The sequence below is a fragment of the Ambystoma mexicanum genome, chromosome 7q, assembly GCF_040938575.1.
Source record: "Ambystoma mexicanum isolate Mex_15411 chromosome 7q, UKY_AmexF1_1, whole genome shotgun sequence".
In the NCBI taxonomy this organism is placed as follows: domain Eukaryota; kingdom Metazoa; phylum Chordata; class Amphibia; order Caudata; family Ambystomatidae; genus Ambystoma; species Ambystoma mexicanum.
The window spans coordinates 528,756,218-528,776,282 of NC_090941.1; the positions used below are offsets into that span (position 1 = coordinate 528,756,218).

The 20,065-nt window shown below is 43.1% G+C and overlaps 1 protein-coding gene across 3 annotated transcripts in view; it reads left to right on the forward strand.

Moving 5' to 3' along the window:
• Positions 1-20,065, forward strand: part of ERICH6B (glutamate rich 6B) — a 2,074,788-nt gene that overhangs the window by 1,397,008 nt on the left and 657,715 nt on the right. For all 3 annotated transcript variants that reach the window (XM_069640454.1, XM_069640457.1, XM_069640455.1), the window contains one exon: positions 19,451-19,564. In XM_069640454.1, coding sequence (XP_069496555.1) covers positions 19,451-19,564 — 114 coding nt within the window. The remainder of the gene's footprint in view (positions 1-19,450; positions 19,565-20,065) is intronic.

A 20,065-nucleotide genomic window follows, 5' to 3' on the forward strand; every position in this document is an offset into this window, starting at 1 on the left:
CACACAGGAAATATATATTCATCCCGAGATCCAAAAGGGCATTTACATAATGATTGTTTCTGATAAGCAAACCCGTGCTGCTTCCATAATTGTCAAAAATCTTCAGCTAATCTGAAGACCTTCTTTAAATCAGTATATGCATATTCACCATTATATTTTATTCTTGTGTAGGTTTTCATGCTCTACTGAGTGCCACAAGCTCTGCTGTTTATGCTAAAGTAACCTGGGATAATTTTCCACTTTCCACAACCCCCCACCCCCACATGCGACACACAGCATAGCCTGCCACCAATTTATCGTTTTGATTCAGATAAAAAGAACCATCCACAAAGTTTAATACGTCTGCATTGTACATTGGAGTGTCGATTACATCACTTCAGGGCAATAAAAGAGAGGCTGTGATAGCATCACAGTCATAAGGTTCTGTTTTGTGTGGTTCACCATTCTGGGGAGCTGGGAGTAGAGATGCTGAATTCAACATCGGGTCAGGGTAATATTGGAAGATAGTAATAATTAGATTTCCTACTTGTTAGCTCGGGACATGGACATGTTTTTGTTTTCAAGGTTACCACAAAGTGAGGAACAGCTATTTCCAAGGGAAACCCCAACACAACATTCTCACATTGTTGAGCTACTATTGCAGCTGCCGCTACTGATCGTAAGCAAGACGGCATGTTGACTGCTACAGGATCTAATTCCTTAATATGGTATGGGCTAGGCTTCTGATGGAAACCATGCTTCTGAGTTAGTACTGCGAGATCAAAACCACTCCTTTCATGACAATACAAAGCACATTTCTTCTTACAATCATCTAAACCCAAAGTAGATGACTTGACCTGTTTCCTTTTGATATTTGATATCCGAACCCACAGGTATACAACTCTAACGGAATCATAAGTACCTGAACCTGGATACAGACGCCACTAACCCAACCCTCAATCTTCTGCTTACTTAAACCCACACAAAACCACACAACCATCTCTCTCCCAGCAATCCGCACACACTTTACCACACCACATCAACAACTCATAAACTTCACCCACAACACTCGAGGCCTTCATCCGATCCGATACTAGCACCAAAGCCCAGCACTCGGTGTCAACCGAGCTGAAGCTGCCAACAGCACACCACATCTCCCACTCTCCTTCTCCCCTCCTCCCGACTAACCCTACCCCCACCCTTCCTGTTTACAGATCCGCCAGAGCGCCTGGGGACCAATTCCGTTAGTGACGGTGCGCTATACAAGTACCGATAACATAACATACCGTAACATAACATTTGTGAATGCCTCTTTGGCTTCAGATGACCTTTGCAAAGGTTTGATAGTGATACTTTTCATAGGGTTTTGTAAGGGTTCTACCATTCCAACATAACCCAGCATACATTGCCTAAAGTAGTCCACATGTCTAGAAAGGCTCTAATCTGTTTAATCCTATATAGATTTGGAATATGGTGAACAGCCTCTTTTCTGGAGAAGGCTATGACTTTCATTACAATATCATGTTCCAAATAGTGTACCTTTTCACTACACAGTTGTAATTAATGTTGTGAGGCCTTGTGACCCTTATTAGCCATTGCAGTCAATAGTACACTTGTGTCCAATTTACAAGGCTTCTATGAAGGGGATACTAGCAGTAAATCATCCAAATACTTCACCAACATTGGCTTTCCCGGGAACCTGACCTCATCTAGCGCTTTATTTAACTGCTGGGAAAATAGGGTAGAGGATTCAGTGTATCCCTGGGGAAGCTGGGTCCAGGTGTACTGGATTTTTCTATAGTAAAAAGTAAATAAATACTGACTTTCTTCATATATAGGAAAAGAGAAGAAAGCAGAACGCAAGTCCACCACTGTAAAATGGGTTGCATTTGGGCTAATCATGCTAAAAGGGTGGCTTTGTTGGGGACAACAGGAATATATGGAATAACCACTGAATTCACTTCCCTTAGCTAGCTTGTGTACAAAACTGTACATATTTCTACTAGGCTTCTTGATCAGCAAAATCAGAGTGTTCCATGGACGAGTGGTAGGAATAATAATGCATTGCATCAGAAGTGATTCAATAACTGGAGTGATACCTCTTCTGCCTCTAGTTTGAAAGGATACTGAAGAATACGGGGAATCCTCTTAGAAAAAGATCAGTCTTTATCTTTACAGCTTCAGTGGCTGCAACCCACTTCCTTATCACGGATTGACCACAGGGACTGCGGTATATAGTCTATTAAGTCCTGCAAGTCTGCTGTCCATTCTCCTGCCTCTGATTGTGAAGTCTTGTCAGTCAGGGCTTGGAGGGCTGCTAAAACTACTTAAGTATTCTGACTGGGAACAGTACAGAAGATAGTGCACCTGCGCTTGCCTATAAAGTCTCCACCTAATAGGTTAACCGGGGCAGAAGGGATAAGAAGGAAAGTGTGTATATATGTTATAGGGCTTAGTTTGACTCCCTGACATTGTATATATGACCCTGCCTGATCCATAGTTATTAAAGGGCTAACAGTGAGGTTATCTCCCAATCTGTGTCGGAAAATATCTAGATCTGTTGGTGGTAAAAAAGGCTGGCTAGGGGTATTGTTTGATGCATTAGAGTTCAGAAAGAGAGCAGGTGTATTTGCAGTGGGATTGGGGAAAGGGCCTAATGTACTCATTGCAGATTTTGGAGTAGAGCGCTGCCTTGGGCACTCAATAACACACATTGCTGGAGTCTATAAGAGCATTCACTTTTTCCAGTGACCGGGCTTCTTACAGTAATTACACACCATTGAATCAACATAGTAATCTTGTTGCACATGATACTCCAGAGGTCCCTGACATCCCTCCAGTCACTGATATCTCTGCTGCCCAGATGTCCCTGCTGAGTCAGACGTGGTGCTCCTCTACCCCTACCCGCAAGATCTCCTCAGAATCCATCCCTTGAAACAGGGTTGCTTTTGCCTGCTCCTGTTGATCTTGCAATTGCAAAGTCATCAGTTTATTCTCAATATTCTCTTTCATTTGTTCGTGACATGCCACACAATGATTCACAACTGAAACCAGTTCTCACAATGGTTTATTTTGCCATCCAATACAGATTATTTTCAATTGGGCTTATAACTTGGTAGCAGACCATAGACAAAACAATTGGCTATTACTTCCAGAGCAGTCTTGTCAGGCTTGGCAATACCGGAAAGACTGTGTAAACATTACCTGCAATCGGTCTATATAATCTGCAGGTGATTCACCCTTACTTTGCTTACAGTTCACAGGTTTCCAGAACAAGCATTGTCTTTAGTAAAACGGGGAAGGGGAAGTGTAGCGGGGGATTGCACCACGCAACATACTGGGAGACAGGTGTAGGAGGGCACATAATATACATATTATATACCTTTACTGAATACTTGACTGCCTCTTCACTGTCTCCAACCACCACTTACCTAGGTCCAAGATCACCCCAGTGATCCCCGCTGTGATGTGGGGAAGGGATGAAAAGGAAAAGATTAGGGCAGGATTTTCCCCAACTGCCTCTAAGGAACAAAAGAATTAGGTTAAAATAACTGCCACACAAAAGGAAAGGCGGACAAAGAAATGTTGGTGTATGGTCCATTTAGTTGTTGTTTGCTTATATATACTCTCATGTAAAAAATAAGGGAAATCACAAAACAATATATAGAAATAACTTGAACCCAAGAGAGCATATCTAAACCTTAAAGAAAATATAAAAACCTTGCCACTGTGGCGTGTGCCAGGATGGTCATCTGCCCAGACTGGGTGGTGCAAACATCTCCAATGGGTCTTATTAGGTGGAGCTCTGGATCGGATCTCTCTCTGCAAGTACACCTGTTGGCACATGGTGTGCATGGACAGTGTGCTGGCATATTGTGGACCAGCCATCTCCCGACATAATGCAGCCACTGCGTCGAACATCATGGAATTAGTTCCATTCACCGCCGGTGTTGCAGGATCTTCAGTACAACTGCTGCAGATCACTGCCAGGGTGTTGATAGAAGTACTGACTCCAGCTAAGTCGCATGCAAACTGCAGTCTGACAGGAATGTACCCCAGATATTTACAAGGGTTATCGCCCACACCAAGATGGTTCAGCCCAGCCAAGGGCTCCAATGGGATATGTGCCAGGTGTTTTCTGTCGAACGGCTCATAGACAATGGTCACCAGTGAGCTGCTATCCAGAGGCACTTGTGCCTGTCATCCAGCGATGGAAATTGTCACAGTGGATGGTGGTCTTATGAGTCTGTCAGGCATTCCTCATGATGTTCGGGTGCTGCGCTTGCTGGTAGCTTAACTACTACAGGTGATCTGCTTCTCTGGTGGACTAGCCGGTCTGATGGTGCAGACTTATTGATTCCGGTCTCTACTAAGTCGGATCATAGTAGGATTGAGGATTCAGGTGCTCTGAGTCTTGGTCCTCACTGGTGTTTTTCACCATTGCGTGTGTTGGAGTGTTCAAGGCCTGGAAACTTGGAGTGACTTGAATATAATCTGGTGGGTTGCCAAGGCTGCCAAGGCTGGAGCAATGTGGTACGCTGTTGGTTTCCTTGGAGCTGCATGGATCTTGAGTGTGCCAGAAGAGCTGGTGTTCTCTCTCTCTCTCTCAGGATGGCAGTGTAGAGCCTCTTTCATGATTTGGGGGCCTGGTTGTCACTACAGGCGGTGGCTTCGCCTGTATCACCTGGATGGTTTGGGACAACTCCTCCACTTCATGTTGCAGGTCATAATCCGGGGCAGTATGAGTTGACTCAGCAGACTGTATACAGAGTCCTCCAATCTCACCTTCCACAGTGCACACCTCTTGGACCAGTTCATGAAAGGATGGTGATATCTGGGTCGTTCACAGAGTCATAGCTGCAGAAGTATCAGTGGCAGTGATTTTTCTCCATACATGACCAGCTGCAGCCTGGCCGGTTCAGGCTGTTCAGCTCAATCTCCTTCCATTGTAAAGCCAGCTGTAGAATTAGCTCAGTCCTGGCCACATATTCTCAGTTGCTCACCCTGTTGGATGCAGTTTGTGTAGTATTTCCCCATCAGCTCTGCACCAGACTCCGTGGCGCGAAGCACTCCATCCAGCGTGAAGATGGTGCCCTTCGCCGTGAGGTCTGAATGCGTTGGACGGAGCACATGGGTGACTCTCAGCGCGACTCCTCTTCTCCCGGTCTGTAGCTTTCCAGTCGTGTATCATCTGGTTTGTCTGGTCGACCCAAAGTTGGCATTCTTCTTTACCCCTTGGGGTTGGTTTCTCCCTGGAGAAGGGTCTCAGGCGGACATTGGGGCCATGCTCAGATGGTGTTGCGATGGCCTTATGTAATATGTCCTTAAAGGCATCCACCATGGAGGAAGCATTCAGTTCTGCATCTCTACTCTCTAGTGTAGCAGTGGCACGCGTTCTTGGCCCTGGTAAAATAGGGATGCCTATGGGCACAGACATGATGGCACCCTACAGTGGGCACTGTATAATAACTGATTGCAGTGGTGTGCAAGGCAGGATTTTGGCTAAGCACAAGTGGTGTGACTGGTGCACTAGTCTGCAACGTCTTTCATGTGTTCAATGCCCATAGAAGAAATTACCCTATAAGGTCTCCCCCATAGATGGTAAGGGGCAATGTCTCAGGGTCGACTTCCTTAGGCCCATAGCAGACCAGGACACTGGTTCCTGCTAGGCCAGGGGCTTTACCCAAGCATTTGACCTGACATGTGAGCAACTCTAGGGACTCTGTCAACTTGAGCACCTGATGTAGAGGTGTGCTCCAGTGTTGATTGGAAGAAAACAGAAACTTACACTAGCAAACTGTACACTACCCCTGGAAGGAAAAAGGGTATGTATGAGGTAAGTATTTAGGATAATATGGGTATAGGCATACCAAAGGTGATCTCAACAGTGCCTCCAAAAATTTATGCTGTAGGATGGTACCACGCATATTATAAGGTGACAGGTGTAGGCGGGCACACAATATACTTTTTCTATACCTTTACTGAATACTTGACCCGCCTCTTACCCGTCTCCAACCACGCTTCCTGGGTCCAAAATCACCCCGTGAGCCCTGCTGTCACTTGGGGAAGGGATGAAAAGGCAAATATTTGAATATTTGGGCAGGAGTTTCCCCAAATACTCCTAAGGAAAACAGGCACTAGGTTAAAGTAACTGGCACACAAAAGGAAAGATGGACAAATGAATGCTGTTGTACAATCATTTTAGTTGTTGTGTGCTTATATTTTCACTTCCAGTACACCAGCAGTTTTTTTAGAAGTTTCTTAAAAAAAAAGGGAAATCATGAGACAACTGGCCTCATTACGGGTCTGGCGGTAAACCTGCCGGTGATACCGGCGGCTTACTGCCAGACCCGAAAAACATTATCAGCACCTGACTTCCCGGTAATATCAGGGTATTACAACCCCGCGGCCGGGTAGTCAGGCACCGGCAATTCTGTTGCTCCCTATTCCCATAGAATCCCATAGAGAACACGGAGGCACCGGCACCATTAATATCAGTGCTGGTGTCTGCGTTACAGTCTGCCTACTGTGGCTGCTGTGCCCGGCAGAGTCAGACCTGCTGGGCACATCGACTCCGGCAGGCAGACCCGTAGTGTGCCAGTCCGGTAACAACGGTGCCAGTAGGCTTACTGGCACCGTTGTTACCAGACCGGCACACATGTAATGAGGCCAATATATATAACTTGAACTTAAGCAGCTGCATATCTAAACCTTAAAAAATTTAAAATGCCCTTAAAGATATATACAGCGTCCATACAGTGCACTGTACAAAAGCTATATATATAAAAAAAAACCTTACTTCAGAGACAGCCTGGCCAGGGCTGTCTCAAGATCCTTGCTGCTGCTCTTTCTTGATGTCCTTCTGTATCATCAGCTCTCTTGTGGTGGTTCTGACATTCAGTTCATGTTTATGGGTAGGCAGCATTAACAATGCATGCGTAAGGGCCCAAAATGTATTCTTTGGACGGGCTTTGTATGCTAGGAGCAGACCCAGCAGGTAGTAGGAGCATGGGGGATTCCCTTATTGTAAGTTGGCCGAGCTGCGTATGCCAGATGAATCGTTTGCAGCTGTGGGGGTGGGGGGGGCACAACAATACTCAACCTGGGCCTTGTCTGACAGGTGTGGCCCCGGGAGTCCAGGTGGTCAGCCTGTATGGGGGGCTTCCTTTTTTAAATTTATGAGGCTCGGAAGGGCCGAAACATTGGGCGCTCCCAACTGTGGGGAGCGCCAGTAATTATGAGTGCCCGAGGCTAGCGCCGGTGACTGGAGGCCACCTGGGGGGCAGCAGTGATCACGGGAACTCCCCTGCTTGTCAGGGGAGCACCTCAATATAGACCTAGGCAGCTGTGTCTGTAAACCCTTACAAGGTTTAAACCGGTGTCCACAGCGCTCCACTTGCACCTGCAACAGTCTTTTTTTTATAACAGTAAATAATCCTTCGTGTGATCATGTGTAGGGGTCCTTTACTCTAACTTGTTTTCTTCTGTTTGCAAGGATCGTGCCAGGGAACCTTTTCTTTTTTGTTTCCTTTTTTTAATATCTCCTCTGGGGGGTGGGGGGGCGTGTGGGTGGTGGGGTCGGGGGGGGGGTGTCATATATGTTACAGTAGTAGCCTAATAAAAGTCAGCTAAGAAAATAATGTAGGGGCATAAGAGGGGACGATATCATTGGATTGTGGGGCGGATGTTGCTGTCGGTTATATGAGGCTGACTCTGATCCCTCCTGCAAAGAAAAAAAACCTCTCATTCATCGTTTCTCAGGTACAGGCCCTACAGTCATTTATTTATTCAAATGAACAAACTTCTGCAAGATCATGGTCAAGTCAGGAGTCTCTCTGTCACATCAATTGTTTACAGATGCTGGCAGGCTTGTTTACTGTGTGCAGTTCCACAATAAACTACTTCCATTGTGTGGTGGGTCCTCTTTTGGATAATGTTTCTGCTGTGCATTACACCAACAGGTTAGGAGGTACCAAATCAGGAAAAATATCTGACCTTGCAGTGAACTTTTTGGATTTTAGCCTCAGATTTCACATACAGATACAGGCAGAATTTGTTCCTGACACCTCCAAGCTAATGGTGGTCGATTGGTGTTCCTGCCATTGCATAGAGAACTGCATGTGGAAGCTAAAAAGATCAGCTGGATATTTTTCCCGCCAGACACAACACCCAATTTCAGTTGGTGGCCAGACCCATTTGCAGTTGCAACTGAAGCTTTCTTTCTGATCTAGGGCAGGAATTTCCATTATGCTTTTCCTCCTTTCCTTTTTCTTTGATTGGCAGAATTTTACTGTATGTTCAGAAGCAGACAACCAGTGTTGTGTTCGCCATCCCCTTTTGGTCAGCCGAGACTTTGATTTCTGAGGCCTTCAAGATGGTCTGGAATGTTCAATTACTTCTCCCAGGGCTAGGTATCTGCTTCTGAATGAGTTGGGGAAGCCCCACACTTTGAATAGGTCAGATTCCCTTCAGTGTCTGGCATGGCGTATCATGGGGTATATAGAACTTGTTGGAGTTTCAGAAACAGCTTAGAAACTTATCAGCACAGGATGGGCCCAGAGTATGATTAACTCTTATGTGGCTCCATGCATACCTTGGGGTTCACTAGTATACTTAAGGGAATGTCGATCCCACACAAGCCGATGTGACACAGGTGGTAAACCTTCTTGCTTTCCTCACTTCTTTATTAGCTTATTGCACCATTATCCTACATAGAACAGCAATGTCTTCACTTTTAGGTTACTGGATGAGAGGCCAGTTGGTGCACACCCTCTGGTATGCCTCATGCTAAAGGGCATCCGTATGTCTATCACAATTGTTTCTGCCGTAAATATGGTGTTAACCTTGTTTAATGGGTAACCAGATAATCAAGAGTTGTATTTGCCGCAACAATCTGATAAACTGTTAATGTTGATGTTTATATGTCTCTCTTTTAGGAGAGTTTCCGATGTTCGTGCATTAGAATAGTCAGGTATGCTTTTTACTCCACACAGTATTTCCTTACGAGTCTCTCAGATAGCTAAGACTCATTCTTCTGTTACTGAATCACTTGAATTTATTAAGTTCCTGCACTTTGTGCTGGCCGAGAATTGGTGATTAGTTGTTCATTTATACTGCCTCACTAACTACATTGCTTTGGGTAGATCAAGTCTTTAGCTCTCATTGATGTTTCTGCCTTTGTAGTCCACTCAGCCGTGGGGGCTATGACCTGAAAAGCCTATCAGGTGTTTGCTGGACTTGAGGATAGGTGATAGGGCAGGTGAATAGCTAAGGTGTGCAGGTTTTCCATATTTTCTTTTGTAAACCTATGGCTCATACTGCTTCTATAATTATGGAAAGAGTTTGAACCCTCATAATACAAAGCCTCTGAGCCAGGTAGTAGAATGTTGATTGTCCCTGGTTAATTTATGAAGGAGATTAGAGATTCAATTAATGGATTGTATTATTGCACCCTGCTCAGCATCCCTATGTTTTCCTGTATTATTAGGCATTTCCCAGGACTATATTTCTGAACAACAGTTCTTTTATATAATTGTTCGCCAATCCTCGTTGGCCATTTTCTTCAAGATTCCTTTTCTGGGGGATCATTTTCCTGATGTTCTTCCCAAGAATTGATCTCTGGGGCAAGAAGATGTGAAAAGAGGACTTTCCTTGTGTTGCTTAAGGATTTATGGAACTTAAAGAGCACTTATAAGTTCAGTGCAATGATTTATATGGACTCTTAAATTATGGGACTTGTGGTTACAGGGGATAAAGTTTATTCTTCTTAATAAGTATACATGGAGTAGTCAACATCGTGTTGGAAACCAGGGAGATACTCTCCTGAAGGTGACCATTCAGCAGGTAATCTTCTACCGAGTTATACTGTTGTTGGCCCACCGCCTCAAGAGGATATATGAGCACACATAAACAAATGCTTCATTTGCTAAAGATAGAATCCCTTCCGCCTTTAGGTGCATGAAACCTTTTTGATCGACAGTCAGGGAAGCCATTTAAAGTCCAGGAACAGTAGTATATGGTGGGTGCTTCATTTTATGGAACCCCTTCTCAGTTTTTGGTTGACTTTGTCAACCCTTTAACTGACCTCTCTCTTTACTCCTAGACTGGTGATCTCTGTGATGAGGGAAGTTCTGCCTCTGTCACTTAACTTTATTTCATCTAATATCTTGTGCCAGGAGTCCACCATCTGTTGTGTGGTTTCATGGCTTCTACATCCCCTATACAAGTGACCTTGCATTAGCATGTTATCTTTTGAAGAATGGCGGTGTTGGTAAGGGTACCCCACCGGCCACCCTATGTTCATCTTTACTGGCTTCCAAATGTGACATTCTGCTAAACTAATGCCCTAAAGAATATATTGTTATAAGCATTAACCCTAAGTACATAAAAGGTAACCTTGCCTAAACAAAGTGTTGATTAAAACATTGTTAATTTCCAGTCGTGAATATTTCTCCCCTAAAAATCATAATTACATTTTTTCTCCCCTTGTTTTGTTATTAAGGACAAGTCAGGTTCTTTGGATAGTCTCAAACCCATCAACATTAGGTGCTACTATATGAACTTGACTTATATTTAAAGTGTATTTCTTAGGCAAAGCAAACCTAAGACGAAATCCCCTGGGAGCATGAGGGCAAACGTATAAACAGCAAAATCCATACTTCACCAGCAAACCTTAAACAGGAGGGAAGGGGAAAGGAAAGATCAGAGAGCAACGTTAAACAGTTATGTAAGCCCCACAACCACCGGAAGCGTGATAAAAGCCAAGCAAAGATCAGAATAAATATAATCAGAATTATTTAGTAAAACAAGGGTCACAGAGAATATAAACAAATATAACAAGACATGCACCAATAAGACATGCTAAAGAGAAATCCAAGCCTACGATGCAATGATTAACTCACTGAGGGACAGCTGACAGAGGGAGGAGCCTGAATATTCTCAGATTTTACTTGTTTTGAAGCTTGTGTTGTGTTTATGATGTAATGTTTGCTCTTCAGGAGTTCTTTATGAGCATCCTAGAGGCTGTGACCTTTGAAAATGTTGCAACGCTTGTGTCTGCAGTTTCTGTAGTTTTCCCCTGAAACTTGATTTCCTTCCTGAATGGCGTTCTTCAAATACACCCCCGCACATCCATCATTAGCACTAGTATAGTAACAAGCATTGGCAATGCCAACAGTTTGGGCTTTTGTGTAGGCATGGGAAAGACACTTGCCAGGCACATCCACAGTGGTATTAACTGGTCATTAATGGTAGCAGGTGGAAAATGGTGTGAGTACCTGGTCATATAATAGCAGTGCCTGGCAAATGCCTAATGCTTCTACACAAGCCAAACATGTTGGCTTTGCCAATTCTTGTTTTTAATAGGACTTCACTGAAGGACACACATAGTGCTTATGAATCGAGTGGCCTAGGGCAGACCTTATTAAGACATTTGTATTACACCAGTAGCAGACTTACAAATCCAATTAAGTAATTAACTCTCAGAAGACTGCTTTGAAAAAACAGTGCCAGGCACTTTGAGTGCAAAGTTTGATGTTAAGGTTTAATTAAAGAGAGCTCAAAGAGTTCCCATGAGGTGGTGTTTTGGGCAGGAAGGGGTAGGAACTGGGTGGGACTGGCATTAGGGATGAGCATGGCTATGGGCAGTCAATGGGTGGGAAAATAACTAAACAACCCATACAGGCTGTTGTGTCCCTTCTCATATTCCATTAATCTCTATATGTACTCTAATGCAAAGTTTCAGCCTCTAGGGTTCACAAGCAACACCTTATAGCCCAAACTAAAAAGGGACGTTCAGATGGAACCTTCCACTACCCCACCCAACCTTGTTTAAATCGCTCCTTGACTAGTAACACCTGCCCCAAAGATCACCAGGGAACGTTCCTCAATTGCAGTGATGTTGCGTAGTCTTATGCAGAATCCCAGGACAGGGCAGCTGTGTTTGATTGGGTTTCTCAAGGGATGGTTTTCCTACCTGAGATTGCAGAAAATATGAACATATGATTTTGAATGGTGTCAAATAGTTTAGTTAACATGGAAGTTCTCCTTTAACTCTTTACTTTCTGAAAATTCCATAACTTTGGGGGTCATTACGAGTATAGCGGTAGGGGGTTAACGGCACTGGTAAGGATGCCGGCGCCGTTAACCCCCTACTGCCGCATTCCGAGGTCCCTTAGCGGGTCCCACTAATGCCGGCTGGTTTTACCGGCCGCCCTTAGCGGGAGCCGCTAAAGGACCAGGGAGCTAATAACGGGCCTGCTATTTGAAGGCTCGTTATTAGCTCCTTCCCCATTCTCATTGAGCCCTATGGGGGCTCGAATGTGAATGGGGAATGGTTTTCAGAATGGGGACTTACCGGGAGATCCAAGGTTGGAATGACCCGGTAAATCCCCATTCCGAGAACCCGGACACGAGTTTGGAGGCAGCATGGCTACCTCCAAACTCGTAATGACCCCCTTTGTTGCTTATTTGTGTGCTTATTTTCATTGAGTCTCTGTAATAACCTTATAAAAATAAAGTACTAGAAAGCAGATTATCTTTTGGCAATTGTGAATGACACCTACCTTCTCTTCAGTCAGCCCTCTCGGGATAGAAGCTAAAGGGAATTACCTGAAAACCCCTCTTAAACCCAGCCAAAAGGCTAGGCTGAAGTGGAATCTCCAGGGGAAACCCCGAAGGGAAAAAACCCCGTGATGTGCAGCTGGAGAGCGTGGATTCCTGCAACGACGGCTGAAGGATCACGCCTTTTGGAATGTAGTCTGTAGTCTGTAGTCTTATCAGGTCGGATTCTGGGTGAGAAGAGTAGAGGTAAAGGTAAGTCTGGGTCCAGATTTCTAATCCGGAAGAAGGGAAGTTAAAGAGAAGGAAGCTTACCCTAACAGACCTATTCCTTTTTAGGCTTCTGTATTTCTTATCTGATGGGGAATGCAGACCTGTAGCCTATTGCCACATATAACAGATTAGGGAACCTTTTAAGAAACAGTTCAGAAATCGTGGGAATTGGAATGAATCTTACCCAAAGGAAATAGCCCCAGGGAGATATGGGTAAGCACAGAATGAGAGGCTAACACAAGTAGAACCGAAGGCAGAATGTTGTGTCCTAAAGGGCGTTAGTACAAAAACAAGATTAGAAGAAAGAGAGACCTCCACGAGAAAGCAGGACTCAATGCTAGAAGGTGAGGAATCACTACCGGTAAACGTAGCTGTGAAAACAGGAAGGTATCGTCTACCCGATCCGGAGGGCAAGGATAGTAATGGAGATTTCTACAAGTTCAGAACAAAGGAAAAAAGGTAAGTGAAAGTGAGAGTTGGAATCAGTAGTCAATGATAGTTGAATTTGGATAAGTGGAAAAGAGCGAACTCACGATGCGCAGCGTGACTCTAAGGAGAGAAGCAACACGTAGGACCGAAGCTCCAGCTGCCGGATATTCCTTCCCGGAAGTCGGGGGTGGGGCTACCCGCGCAGTCCGGTGAACACGAACAACTGGTGTGCTGCTCGCAGTCCCGGGTACCTCCATGTTGGAAGTCCCGATTCCGAGTCGATCAGCGGGAAGTGAAACCTGGCGACGATGTAGCATGGTAACATCTGCTGCTACATGAGGGTGGATTCTGGAAGGAGAATGTGGAGGTGGAGAGGAGAAGACAGAGAAGAGACGGTTGGAGAGACTGAAGCATCTTCCTTCAGAGACTCCTCTCATATCCCCTTTTATATATCTATATCTTAATATCTAAGTGTAACAATAAATATTTTATTAATTATAACACTTGCCCCTCATTTATACATGTGGCGACGAGGAAGTGAAACAGTAACTGTTGTAGTGAAGAGAAGTGAAGAGAAGAAATTGAAGCCTGCAGGTGAGCGTGAAAAATCCCTGCCCCCAGCCCTCCATGCATAATTGGGGAATTGGGCAAGCCTATCCACAACGAGCAAGTCACTGTGTTTGTCATAATTACTGAGTTTAACTCACTATTACAGTTGGGGATGCGTGCGAGCGTCTTTAGCAGCATTGTAGCACCATTGAAAACAAACACTGCCCCGAGCTCATCTGTGTAAAGCTTCCCCGAGCGGATCGCGAGCTCGCATTGTAAAGCTTTCCGCTTTAAAGAAAATGACCCGCAACGTTGTGACATACGTGCGTGCGGGCGGCCATTTTAAGTTGCATAAACAAAACGGTTGCAGCTATCGTAATTGCAGTAACAAGGCCCAAAACTTCAGGGATAGATTTTGAGTGCCTGAAAGAACTAAATGGAACGATTTTAATTTATAACTGCTAAGCGGGCGGCAGCACTAATTTAGACTGTAAAAAAAAGAAAAATACATTTATTTCTGTAAATGAAGATCGAGTGATCTGCTCCTACTCGTCTCAGTATCAACACAGTAAGCAGTAGTGAGCAGTAAGGACATACAATAATTGGGAATATATGATAATAGTTAACAACATACACTCATAAAGGCCTACAGCAATCATAGCAACAGAGGAGCAGGCGATCAGTCCGCAGCTGGCAATATGACAATGCACACTGTCCCACCACCAGCCATGTTTCTGCTTGAAGCTGGAGAACCTAATTTACCATGGAAGAGATGGTTGAAGTCATTCGAGCACTATGCTTCAGTGGTTTGTGGAACAAACTAGTCACTGTTACTTCATTGTTTGGGACCAGCAGGACAAGAAAAGTATGAGGACTTACCAAACTTACCTGATGATGAAGGGGATATGAACGAATATGAAAAATGTGTTGCCAAATTGAATAAACACTATGAAAAGAAATTGAGTACAATCTTGGAAAGATATAAGTTTGGTAAGAGGTCGCAAGAAAGTGGAGAGAGTGTGGAACAATTTATAACTGTCCTGACAAAGTTAGCAAAGAATTGCAAATTTGGGACACAATTAGATGAAAGACTCAGAGATCAATTCATGCTGGAGTGTAAGAGTGCTAAAATTAGAGAGAGACTTTGGGCTGAAGACGATCCTGATTTGGATGTAGTACTGCGTATAGCCAAAGAGGTTGAACATATGGAGAATTGTGTCAAAACGCTTGAGGATAGAGTGAAGAATAGTGAAGAATACCACTCTGAAGGCAGAAAATCCGATTAATGCAATTCAAATGACAAAAGTTGAAAATGGGCACAACCAAAATGCTGGAATGAAACGGAAGGAGGAACCCAAGATGCAAAGTACTTACAGATACAGTAATGGGTGGTCGGTCAAAATACCGAAAACAAAATCTCGAGCTGCAAAAATCTCGAATACAAAATCTCGAAAAAAAAAAATCTAATTATTTATTTATTTATTTATATGTGTTTTTGGGGTCAGGTAAGTAAAAAAAAAGGGTTAAAATAAAAAAAATAGAAAAAAAGGGGGGTTGGGGGGGAACCCCCCCATTTCGAGAAAAAAACGTCATAAAAAAAATTCGATATTTTTTTTTTCGGTCTTTTGTTTTCGATATTTTTGTTTTCGAGATTTTTGTTTTCGGTATTATCACTATAAACCACGGTAATGATGTAAAAAGTAGAGGAGTTACACGTGGTTATGGAGGATACAACAGTGGATGGTTCTTGAGTAATAGACGTCCTCAAATGAGCCAGAGAGGCAGAGGAAGAATTAGGACATGCTTTAGGTGTGATAGTCCCATGCACTGGGCTAACAGTCCCAAGTGTCCGGCTATCCACATTATATGCAAAAACTGCAATGGAAGAGGTCATATGGCCAAATGTTGTAGAGTTGATAAAGGAAGCATGAATTGGATTGGAGGTCCAGAGGAATGTGAGGAGGAAGAATGTGTCTTTGCTGTTAGTGATAATGAGAATGGAACGGAACTGGAGAGTCCCAAAACCATCATTAAGATAAATGATGCTCCAGTGAGGATGATGACGGATTCAGGAGCGAAATATACGTTGCTTCCTGAAAACATATAGAGAAGAATTGGTCCAAGATGGCTTAATGAATCAGACATTAATCCAAGTGCTTACGGTGGCGTGAAAATAGATATTATTGGATGGTTTGAAGCAAAATTAGCCTTCAAGGATAGAACTACCAAAGGGAAAGTCTATGTATCAAGAAAAGGAACAACGCCTTTACTTAGCTGGACACATCAAGCATGGCGAAAGGTTAGATTGGATGCCAGTGCTGAGCAGTCCATCTATGTGATTGAATCCAATGAGATGTCTACAGAAGAAGTGAAGAAGGAGGTGTTCAAGGATGAAATAGGCTGTGCAAAAGGGATTATGCACAGAATACAGCTCAAAAGGAATTGTAAGCCAGTCACACAGAAGCTGAGGAATGTGCCTTTAGCAATGAGAGATGAGGTCAAAAGGGAATTGAGGAAACTGGAAGAACAGGATATAATCGAAAAGATTGATGCTTCAGAGTGGGTATCACCGTTAGTAGTGGTGAGGAAAAGCTCTGGGAAAGTAAGAGTGTGTATAGACCCTAGAGAACTGAACAAGTGCATCATCCCTGAAAGACATCCACTTCCCAACATTCAAGAACTGTTATCAACGATGGGGTCAGCAAAAGTGTTTTCGACCTTAGACCTTACTTCAGCATATCACCAGATTCGGCTGCACGAAGACTCAAGGCATCTGACAGCGTTTATAACCCCGGAGGGTTTGTATCAGTATAAGAAAATGCTGTTTGGTCTTATATCAGCAGCTTCGGTGTTTCAGAAGACCATGCACCACATTTTTGATGGTGATGAGGGCATTATTTTCTTTCAAGATGATATTCTCATATTTGCCAAAGATCAAGCAGAGCATGATAAAATTCTGGATGGAGCATTAAGGAAGTTATATAAAATGGTAATGACATTGAGTAAAGAGAAATCAAAGATCCATAGGAAACAAATTGAATACTTAGGCCATGTTATATCAGAGCAAGGGACTACACCCAAGCCGGATTTAATGTTTGCGATCAATAATATGGCGACGGCCAGCAACAAAGAAGAATTGAGAACATTCTTGGGAATGGCTGAATACTATTCTAAGTACGTTAGAAGGTTTGCTGATCAAACGGCTGTATTGAGGGATCTCACTAGGATAAATGTCAAATACGAATGGAATGAAAATTGCGAGAAGGAATTCAATTACATAAAGAGTGCTCTGACAACTGCACGGGCGCTGAAGAACTTTGTAAGGGGACAGCGAACGGTTATCACTACAGATGCCAGTAATGTGGGTCTGGGTGCAGTGTTGGCGCAACTACATAAGGAGAGGAGAAGGTAATTGCGTTTGCTTCACGGCTGTTAAAAGGAGCAGAACAGTCGTACGCAACTATCGAGAAGGAGGCTTTAGCCATTGTATGGGCTGTGGACAAATTTCATAGTTTTGTCTGGGGAACACAATTTGAGATAAACACAGATCACAAACCGCTTGTGGAACTATTCACGAACAAAGGTCTGGACAAAGTATCTGCAAGGATACGGAGATGGGTTCATAGAATGCAGGAGTTCAATGTAGTGGTCAAGTATATTCCAGGAGTGAAGAATTATGCTGCAGATTGTTTATCCAGGCTCACGAATGCTCAAGAAGAAAGTGAATATGAAAGTGAAGAAAACCAACAAGAAATGATATGTATGCTACAAGATTCAGCTATTGCTAAAGAAGAATGGTTGGAAGGCATGAATAAGGACATAAAATTACAGTTTATGATAAGAAATATAAACAACAGACATGTTCCTCTCAATAAGATCAAGGAAGCAGATGTGCAAGGACTGTGGAGTGTCAGAGATGAGCTGAGTGTACAAGGTGGATATTTGTTTAGAGGGGACAGATTAATTCCACCTGTGAATGTAAGGAAGAAAATTATTGAACTAGGACATGAAGGCCACCAAGGCATTTCCAAAACCAAGTGCAGGATAAGAAACACGTACTGGTGGCCGGGATGTGATGCTGAAATCGAGAGGATCATAAGAAACTGTATCCTTTGTAATAAGTCGGATAAAGGCTGTGTGGGGAGTGAGTATCCGATGGTTATGACTGATGTGCCGAGCAGACCGTGGATGAAAGTGGGGATTGATATAATGGGTCCTATTTGGAGTGAAGGCAGTCAGACGTTTTGTGTAGTTATAATTGATATTCTTACAAGGTCGGCAGAAGTGAAAATGATGCCTAGTGTGACAACTAAAAACATCATCAAATTCATGGAAGAGGTATGTAGTCGGGAAGGATATCCTGGAGTTATCCTTTCTGACAATGATCCTCAATTTGTTACGAGAGAGATGGAAGAACATTTAAAACAAAAATCTATTAAGCATATAACCAGTGCGGTGTATCACCCACAAACTAATGGAGTAGTAGAAAGATACAACAGGATTCTAAAAAATGCCATAAAATGGGCATGGGCCAATGGTGTGAACTGGAAAGAGTCAGTCAGAAATGTTATTATGGCACACAGGTTTACCCCACACAGTTCCACAGGTGTTTCACCATTTGAATTGAGTAGAGGATGAAAAGCGACTACCAAGTTATGTCCTGGATGGATGGGTGAAGTGATCAATATGGGAGTGGTAACTCATAATGCTGTAGATATGATTAGACAGAAACAAAATAGAAATAAAGTATGGCATGACAAGAAAAGATTTAGGGTTAATGAGGAACTGGAAGTGGGTTGTTTTGTGAGAGTGAAGCTTCCGGAAGCCCTTAGAGTGAGAGCTATTAGAAGGTCTGATCCGATCCCAGTTATAGAATTATTCAAACATGCTGTAAGAACAAGTGATGGTAGAGTATGGAATATGGAAAGAGTCATGGTGGTGGATGGTATAGTTGGTGGTGAGTGTGTGGATAAAAGTGATGGAGATGGAAGTACAGAGAACCAGGAACTTTCCTTACCAGTTACTCCCATATATGTACCAACTGGAATGAAAGCGTCAGTGTCAAGGTTTGGTAGGAAGTACCAGAGACCGATGTACTTAACAGACTATGGAGAGTAAAGATTGGTCTAGAAAGAAGAGGGATGTGTAGCATGGTAACATCTGCTGATACATGAGGGTGGAATCTGGAGGGATTCTGGAAGGAGAATGTGGAGGTGGAGAGGAGAAGACAGAGAAGAGACGTTTGGAGAGACTGAAGCATCTTCCTTCAGAGACTCCTCTCATATCCCCTTTTATATATCTATATCTTAATATCTAAGTGTAACAATAAATATTTTATTAATTATAACACTTGCCCCTCATTTTTACTACAGACGAGAAGTAGCGGGATCCAAATGGACAGCTGTAACAGTCTCCCTCTCGCTTCCATTTGAGGCTGATCTAAAAATGTTCTTTGTTGCCTTATTTGCTGTAACAGATTTCAAATACCTCTTGAGTCTGGAGTCCCCGATGAAGGGGAAAAAGGCTTTTGTTTCTAATCTCATGCTTACACTCATTTTGTTGTTTTCCAGAATATGCTGCGATGATTTGCAGATGTCAAACATGTAAAGATAATGTTTAAAGGGCTTGCAGGAATCTGAAAATATGTTTTATTTTTCCTTAGCATCTAGTGACAAACACCGTGTCAACAGAGAATAGCCAGATCTGTGTGTTTTGTAATCAAGTGTCCAAGATCTTTCCGTCACTAGACCAGTTCCTCGCAGAAGCAAAGCAAACTGTGAGTAAGGAAAGCAAGCCCAATATGGTTCCAGAACTGTACCCTTCTTCTCCTTGAGACACTTAATTTCTTTTTGCTAGCTGTAGCAGTGTCTTTTATTTATGTAATAATTTCTTTTGTACTTCTTTGCTCAAAGGATATCTAATTCTTTCTTTTTCATTTCCTTTCTAATTTGCTATAATGGCCATTTGATCAATCCTATGATTGATCAAATAGCCATCTTGGTTTATTGGAGTAAAAGTGTTCAGCACTGGATTTATGCGATAAGCCTATTTATTCAGGCACCAGCGATGCTCAAAATGAATAAAAGGCATAAGTGTTTTGTTATGTATGTTTGTTAAATTCTGTAATTTTATCACTATGAACAGTACGGTACATTAGGAAATTACCATCCTAGTTCTTTGAATATTAAATGAACTAAATGTTGTTCATTCACCATGTCTATGTCTGTAAAACTGTTTCTTTGGGCCTCATTACACGGATGGCGGTAAGGGTTTACTG